Source organism: Puma concolor, chromosome A3, assembly GCF_028749965.1.
Source record: "Puma concolor isolate L17-30 chromosome A3, mPumCon1.1.hap2, whole genome shotgun sequence".
Taxonomy (NCBI): Eukaryota; Metazoa; Chordata; class Mammalia; order Carnivora; family Felidae; genus Puma; species Puma concolor.
This window is the reverse complement of record NC_141669.1, coordinates 35,747,916-35,756,796: the sequence shown is the minus strand read 5'-3', so window position 1 is coordinate 35,756,796 and position 8,881 is coordinate 35,747,916. Positions and strand designations below refer to the sequence as shown.

The window sequence follows — 8,881 nt, the reverse complement described above, 5'->3', positions numbered from 1 at the left end:
TGCTGCTGGAGGGGTCTTTGGAGAGGTCAAAGCTAGGTCTGCATCCTGGCCGTCACTTCCGGTGTAACCTTGAGCAAGAAGATTCCTTAACCTCTGATGCCATTTCCTTCCTTATACGACAAGGATAGCTACATACTCACAGGGCTGTAGCAGGATTAGAGATCTTGCATGAATGCATGAAGCATGGTATCCGGCACCGTGAGTGCTCAGTAATGGTGGCTATTATTAGCTGATCCCAAGCCCAACCTAAGCCAACAGTGTGACAAGACTGGTGACAAGTTAATGACACCTTTGCCTGGATTAGAAGTGTGCAGATCAAGGGAGATTGCAGCCTATTTTTAATCCTTCTGATTGCTTTAACATTCCATACTTACACCCTCAGCAATTCTGATGTAATTGGTCTGGGGTGAGATCCTGGCACGGAGTTTTCAAAGCTCGAGTTTGAGAACCACTGCACTACATCTGAAGCACCCAGAAAGCTACATTACAAAGGGCAGGCTACCGTTGACTTAGCTACTTGGCTACTGACTAACACAACACTCGATATTTAACTGGATCCTGGATTTGGGGGAGGTACTGTTAAGTCACTGGCGGGGGGGAGGGGGGAGACAACTGGGGAAATTTTAATATGGAGTGAGTTATTAGATATTACATTCTCTGTGCTACTGGTTAGTGTGGTTACAAAGAACATCACTGTAAAAAAAAAAGCATACTCAAGTGTTTAGGGGTGAAATATGATGTTTGAAACTTATTTTCAAATGGTCATGAAAACTACTCAGACTACCAGAACAAAATACCATAGACCGGGTAGCTTAAACAACAGAACTTTATTTCTTACAGTTATGCAGGTTAAAAGTCCAAGCTCAAGATGCTGGCCAATCCTGTTCCTGGTGAGAACACTCTCCCCTAGCTTGCCAGGCTACCTTGTTGTCTGCACAACGGTGGAAGGGGAGAACAAGCAAACCTTTGGGGTCTCTTCTCATAAGGGGACAGATCCGTTCATGGAGGGTTCCACCCTCATGACCTCATCTCATTCAAATCACCTCCCAAAGGCCCCATTTCCAATACTATCACATTGGGCATAAGGACTTTCAGCACGTGAATTTTAGGGAGACAGTTCAGTCCACAGCAAAGTGTATTTATATATAAAGACAAAGCACACACCATAATAAGTTAACAACCAGCAAAGGTAGGGGGAGGGCATACAAAGTTTTATTATTTTTCAATTTTTCAAACATTTTCATAATAAAGAGTTGGAAGGATTTTTGAAGCTGCTAGCAACAGAAAACCTGGGGAAGGGTAAAGGTCACATGAGCACTGTCTTCAAGAATGTGAAGTACTATCCCATGGAAATGTTTTCCTTGTGTTGTTCCAAAGACAGGGCTTGACCCACTGATTCTGGTAGACGCTGAGGTGGCACGTTTAGTCTCAACATAAAGGACTTCCTGAAAGCTAGAACTGTCCAACAATGGAAATGTTGCTTTCTGTAAGAACTCAAATGCTTCTCAGTGGAAGTGTTAATGCAGAATCTGGAGAACGATGTCAAGGATGCCACGTGTAGGGGCCTCTGCAGCAGGGCGGAGGCCAGAGTCACCAACTCTCCAAACTGATTATAAAAACACATGTGCACCCATAAGCATACAACACCTAACAAGTAGTCTACAAGCAGGCATGGCTTTCCAGTGATTACCTCCGAACAATTTGGAGAAAAGAGCCTTAATGTTTCAGGTGTACATTTGTGTTCACGTAGTGTTTCCCACAGGCAGAATCACACATAAACTCAAAGTTCACGTTACGCTCTTAAGTGTCTCCGATCTATCCATCGCCTTGCAACAAATTTACACTCTAGCAGAACTGCTTGTGTGACCCTACTTCCCACCAGGCCAAGTGGGGTTTGAACTCACCACCCTCCCTCTCCAGCCAAAGTCCCGGTCTGCCTCCCGCACTAAACCTGGCTTCCTCAAATCCTTTCCTCCTTTCCTTGCTCCCTCCCAAGTTTCACTGTCAGCAAAGCTCAAACACTGTTTCCTCAAGTTGATCCTTCCTTAAAAGCAAAGGAGATGGTGAGTAGATCAAGACAACGAAGTGGAAACAGGTGGTTTGTTTTCATTTGCCAAACTGGCTACCTGGAAAGGGCTCATAATCAAGGCAAGGTGGTTAGCTCTGTGTTAGCCCCTACCCAGACCACACCTTGCTGCTTCCATGTGCCAACCCTAAGTAGAAACACTCCAACTTTCTGATCAGGAAGAAACCATAAGCCCAATACACAAGATTTCCCACCACCACATGTCCAAAGACAAACACTCTTGTACCAATCTTTATGTATTTATTCACACATTTGATAAAAATGTCACAGTTAGAAGTGAAATCATTACAATGACATAAGTAACTGTACAGACTGACCCCAAGTATAGGGTCAAGTTGCCAAAAATAGGAACATGAGCAACACGTAGCTCCTTAACACCTGTGCACTCACACACTCTTGCCCACACCACCATCCATGCCCCAACAATCACAGGCGCTAAGTTCAGACATAGCCCAGGGAGCTTTTCCCTGGCTTCTGTGAAGTCCTGGGGATGAGAAGAGAGAAATGATCAACGAAAAGAAGCTGGAGATACTCAACACATCTCTCTGTTCTGCCAATGACTCAGAGAAGGCAAGACATGAAACACGGGGGCAGTTATTTCCTTGGCACAAAACTTAACAGGCAACAAAAATGTCCAGAGGTTTGAGTCAATGTGAGGCTTAGATCCCCTTTTCAACAACACAAAAGGGTAGCCAAGTAGGAAAAAAGGGGAAAATCCAGCCGTTTAAATTCTACGGAAAAAAGACAAGGGAGTATTTAAAACTTGATCCCTATTCTGTCAGATTGCAGCAGGACCATAAGCAAAATCAGCCAGGCCAAACTGATACCATCTGATTGTGACTTTACCCAAACAGTGTAGTTTGCTTTCGTTTTAACTCTGAAAAGAGGAGGAAAAACTTTGCAGAGGAACAAAAGGGTCACATAAACCACATCCCCATTATATCAGTATTTGGGGCAAGATTACATCTATTTCTTCACACACAGCTTGTCTACAGCTCTGAGAGCTCCAAGGGAGTGGCCCAACCCCCATTCCTCTGCCTTTAGCCTTCCAAGATGGACAAGTCCTCAGCATCCAGTCAAACCTGAAGTGTGAAAAATAATGCCTGAATCAAAATGGTGTTTTCTATACAGTAGGACTATGGAGAAATCCTACTCAAGTTCCCAATTCCTACGTTTTGACACAAAGGTTAAAAAAAAAAAAAAACCCCAAAACCTGTGATATTTTGAGCATCACCATTGACCCTATCAAAACACTGATGACACAGAAAGCTACCATCTGAAAGGATTCATTTCCCAGTGTTCTTGATAAATGGACTAAGGAAGGAGGCGATGATCCAAATTAATATAGGGCATGAATAGAGAAGAACTGGTCAATGCAAAGGAAACTGCTTTGGGGGATGGCGAGTCAATGGGGTGGTATTTGGGAGGCAGAAATTCCTTGGTACAAACTTGATGTCCCTAAAGATAGAAGCAGGGTGAGGACAAGGCACTTACACTGCCAAGCAATAGTTCACATCCATTCAACACTAGGACTGTTACCAAGAGCACTCCCAATGACCCCTCATTGAAGACTCAACTGGCCAACTGTACTTTCCAGCTGGACCTTCAGAACTGAAGGAAATCCCAAGCGCTGCAGAACCGATGGTGAGAACTGGAATGTTGGCAGAGGAAACTACTCAGGAAGCGAAAAGAAGTTGTCCCCTTCTGGCCTGAGGTGAGAGGTTTGTTCCAGATTAGCTCAATGAAATACTGAATTTCAAAATGCTGGGCCTGAGAATATGACAACGCCCTCATGGATGATTCCTCCTGTTTTGATAAAGAGCAATAAGGGCTCTGAATGAAATCGGACACCAGTTATTGAGTCATCCTGCACTGGTGGTTACAGCAGACGCTTTCTAATACATGTCCCCATTCTGTAGCAGATAAGGAACTGAGACAGGGCTAAAAGCAGCCTGTCCCTTCTTATCCCAAAACCCTTCAAGCGTACTCGATCCGGGCAGGGCCACAACTACCCTCATTCTTCCGCTCTGAAGACGGGGTGGTAGCCTTGGCTTCACTACCCGTTTCCAGAGGCTTAGATGAGATATAGTCCTTTACTTTGATCTCCATGTTCTTGGCTTTCAGAGTGGCCATGTGCAGCTTCTCCAGGAAATCTGGCATGCCTGGTGGGAGAGAGGAAAATCTGGGTAGGCTGAAATACAAACTGACAATAGGCTCAAAATTAGAAGGCCCTATTTCTTTCATGGTAGGGGCCAAATTCCTTTCTTATAGAGATCACAGCCTAATCAACAACCTGTGAGTGACAGCTGCCTCCTAAAATGTATACAGAGTGAAAACAATCCATGACCTCGGAGATCCTTTGGAAAGGGGTACTGATCAAGCCGCATAAGGCTTTTAGGTGATTAAAACACCGCTTATCAGTAGCATAGCCTAATTATCTGCCAATTTTATTTAGACAAATATCAAACACAAACACCTAATCTCTCCATTCTCCCCCTGAGGTATTAGAAGCTGCCTACAGAGAAGCAAAAGAAAGAAAATCACATGAGGATGCTTTTTAAAACAAGGAATTGGAAGAAAAAGGTACAGTTACAGCTGTGATATGTAGCCTTTGTCAAGATACATGGTAGCCCCTTTCTCAAGGTTACTGTCCTATAACTACCACATTTTTTCCACCAGATTGTATGGCCTCCAACACTATCTAAAAAGAAAAAAATTGTTAACACATTAACATACACAGTCCATATTTAAGGAATAAAAGCTAAGCAACTGTTCTTAAAACTCCCTTCTGGGCACGCACATGTTGCTTTCAGGGACTCCCTAACTCTCATCCCTCTGAACCCCAGCTGGAGGCTTCAATGTCTTCATAGTATTCAAGAATGGACCAGGAAAGATATTTAATTTCTCCAACAGTGCTCCCATGAGACAAGCACTAATCTTGCTTGCCATTAAGAGCTAGAGAAAAACAAAATGCTCAGCCCAGGTTCCAGGCCCTGTATACAAGTGCCCACTCACCACTGGAAACCATCCAACTAACGCAGTAGCGAGGAAACACAGTCTGGGGATTGTCACTGTAGGTCAACAAGTAGTCAAAGCCATTCTGAAAAAGAAGTACAGCAAAAATAATGATACCTGAATTACCCACCATAGCTTCCATATCCAGTACCCCAGAATGATCATGATCGGACTCTGGGGCAGACAGTGTCATTTTTTACCCTGCGCAGAAAAGCGTTAATACTGAAGACCTCAGAGGTTGCCATTCGTAGAAGGGCCACCCTACAAGGTTGGCCCTCGGGTGGTGTCCGGGAACTCGGCTCCCGGAGTATTCCCAGTCAACAGTTAAGTGTAAGGGTGACTCCCTGTGTGTCTTGTCTGTTTGTGCAAACAATCATACAGTTTGCGCTAAACACCTGTTTTCCTTCTGGGGACATCTGGAATTTTGGTATGTGCTATGCAGAGGATCCCTATGTGACCAGCCCTGAATAAAAATCTTGGGTGCTGAGTCTCTAATGGGCTTCTCTGGGCAGAAACATCACATACCTGTTGCTATGTTTTTGTTGCTAGAAGAATGTGCTCTCCTTCACGGGAGACAGCAAGAGGAAGCCTCCACATGGATTCCTTCAGACTCTGCCTGTCTCTTCCCTTATGATCCAGCTGCGTATCCTTACTACATGACTATATAATGAATCTTAGTCATGAGTACAATTACATGCTGAGTCCTAGGAGTCCTTCCTGTGAATTTTGGGAGTGGTTTTGAAAATCCCAACACATATCCCAAAATGTTTAAAGGTCCTAATCTTTATCAAAAGGATACAAACTCTGGGGCGCCTGGGTGGCTTAGTTGGTGAAGTGTCCGACTTTGGCTCAGGTCATAATCTCGTGGTTCATGGGTTCTAGCCCTGCATCGGGCTTTGTGCTGACAGCTCGGACACTGGATCCTGCTTCGGAGTCCACGTCTCCCTCTCTCTGCCCCTCCCCCACTTGTGCTCTGTCTCTCTCTCTCAAGAATAAACATTAAAAAAAAACTCCCGGGGGTGCTTGGGGGGCTCAGTCGGTTAAGCATCCAATTTCGGCTCAGGTCATGATCTCACAGTTTTCGAGCCCCGTATCAGGCTCTGTGCTGACAGCTCAGAGCCTGCAGCCTGCTTTGGATTCTGTGTCTCCTTCTCTCTCTGCCCCTCGCCCACTTGTGCTCTGTCTCTCAAAAATAAATACATGTAAAAAAATTTTTTTTAATTTTTAAAAATTATTTTTAAAATGATATAAACTGTGCCACACTGCTGCTGCTGCTGCTGCTACTACTACCAGCAAACCTTTATAGACCACTTAATGGTGTGCCAGGAACTATTTCAACTTATAATGTAGATACTGTTACCCCATTTTATAGGGGGGGAAACTGAGCAAAAAGGAGCTTTGCCCAAGGTTACCCACATACTCAATGACAGCTAAGATGAACCCAGAATTCTGACTGCAGGGCCCTTGCACCCACCACTCTTTTTGGCTCAGCACTCTCATTGCCTAACTCCAGTGAAGGACAGGAAATTAAGGAGATTTACAAGTGTCCTGATCCTAGGAGAAGTAACCGATCATACTCCATCCAAAGGGGTAAGAGATAACCGTTCTTATGTCGCACTTTTTTTTAATGTTTATTTTTTAGAGAGAGAGTACATGCGTGAGCAGGAGAGGGGCAGAGAGAGAGGCACAGAGAGGATCTGAAGCAGGCTTTGTGCTGACAGCAGAGAGCCTGACATGGGACTCCAACTCAGGAACCGTAAGATCATGACCTGAGCTGAAGTCGGACGCTTAACCACTGAGCCACCCAGGTGCTCCTATGTCTGTACTTTTTAAAGCAGAGTGGCCACAACTCCAGGTGGCAGAACTACAACTTTAAATTCCCATGTTTTTTTTTTTTTTAAACCAATTTTTTAAAATGTTTATGTATTTATTTTTGAGAGAGAGAGCGAGCGAGCACAAGCAGGGGAGGCGAAGAGAGAGACGGAGACAAAGGATCCCAAGCAGGCTCTGCTCCAACAGCAGAGAGCCCGATGCAGGGCTTGAACTCACAAACCATGAAATCATGACCTGAGCCAAAGTGGGATGCTCAGCTGACTAAACCACCCAGGTGCCCCTAAATTCCCATGCTTTTACACCAAAGTTCTTTTTTTTCCTGAATGGACTGTTTAATCTTTTATTCGTTTACTCAATACATATTGAATGTCTGCTGTGATTGGCACTGTGCTGGGTATGACAGAGCAAACAAAAATGTGCTAGTCCCTGCCCTCAGGAGCTTTCAATTAACAGAATAGATGCCGTAACAGAGATACAGATGAATACTATGGAAGTAAAGAGAAGGGAAAGGTAAAACCTGTACGGTGGAAAAAGTAAGAGTACCCACCACAAAGTTGGCTAGAAGACTAAATTAGTTAATATATATAAAAGACTTTATTCTTCCCATAAAACACTTGGGCTGAGAAGTCAAGAGACCCAGGTTCTCATCCACCACTACTTGTGTTTTAAAAGGAAACCAAAAACAATGATTACCCATAAGAAGAAGGAAGGAACTGGGTGGAAGGTACAGGGATATAAGCAAAATCACTCTAGTTATTGATAAATTTCACTTTGGAAAAACAAATTTTTTTCATAATTTAATAAAACAAAATTAAGTTTAAAAAGCTGTATCTAAAAATCAAAAGTAAAGTAGAAAACAGGGAACCCAACTACAAACTGAGTCAGTAAGAACAATCACAAAGAGAACACCTATTTCAAATAACTTTAAGTGTTTATTTTTGGGGGCGCCTGGGTGGCTCAGTCGGTTGAATGACCGACTTTGGGTCAGGTCATGATCTCACGGTTCATGGGTTCGAGCCCCGCGTCGGGCTCTGGGCTGACAGCTCAGAGCCTGGAGCCTGCTTTGGATTCTGTGTGTGTCTCTCTCTCTGCCCCTCCCCCACTCATGCCCTCTCTCTGCCTCTCAAAAATAAACAAACGTAATAAAAAACTTTTTTTTAATGTTTATTTTTTGAGAGAGAGAGAGTGGGGGAGGGGCAGATGGAGAAAGGGACAGAGGATCCAAATCGGGCTCACGCTGACAGCAGAGAGATGACATGGGCTCAAACCCACAAACCACAAGATCATGAACCAAGCCGAATTTGGATGCTTAACTGACTGAGCCACCCAGGTGCCTCTCAAGTAACTTTAAAACTCAATTATTTTGTACCCTGTGTACATACCCTAAGGATAAAAATATATATATACACAAATTTAAAATCATCACATTATTGGTGATCTTTGCGGTATTACTCTGAAGCTGTTGTGTATATTTCAGGTTAAAGCAAATGAGTAGTTATGTTTGGAGTGGTAAGAACTGAATTTCTCATCATGGGAAAAGATGATAGATGTAAGACACAAAATAATAAACAACTCTCCAGTCTGAAATTTGAATTAAAAGTATTGGCATGTATTTAAGATTTATCTTTAAAACAAACAAGTAAAATTTATTACTTAGTTCTATCTTCTGAAAAGACCTAAAAACAATGAGCAAACCAATAGCTATTACTCCTAGAAACCAAATTCTGGTTATTTATTTTTAAAGATTTTATTTTCAAGTAATCCCTATACCAAACCTGGGGCTTGAACTTACAACCCTGAGATCAAGAATCACATGCTCTACTGACTGAGCCAGTCATCACCCCCAAATCCTGGTATTTAAATGACATTTTCTTGGGGCGCCTGGGTGGCGCAGTCGGTTAAGCGTCCGACTTCAGCCAGGTCACGATCTCGCGGTCCGTGAGTTCG

At 43.5% G+C, this 8,881-nt stretch overlaps 1 protein-coding gene across 2 annotated transcripts in view; it reads right to left on the bottom strand.

Annotated features, from left to right (window-relative positions):
- Positions 1-808: 808 nt before the first annotated feature.
- STARD7 (StAR related lipid transfer domain containing 7) overlaps positions 809-8,881 on the bottom strand; it is a 27,746-nt gene continuing 19,673 nt past the window's right edge. For both annotated transcript variants that reach the window (XM_025927367.2, XM_086700486.1), the window contains exons 7-8: positions 5,102-5,186; positions 809-4,248 (exon numbers count right to left, since the gene is read on the bottom strand). In XM_025927367.2, the coding sequence (XP_025783152.1) occupies positions 4,064-4,248; positions 5,102-5,186 (270 nt within the window). In that variant the 3' untranslated portion in view covers positions 809-4,063. The remainder of the gene's footprint in view (positions 4,249-5,101; positions 5,187-8,881) is intronic.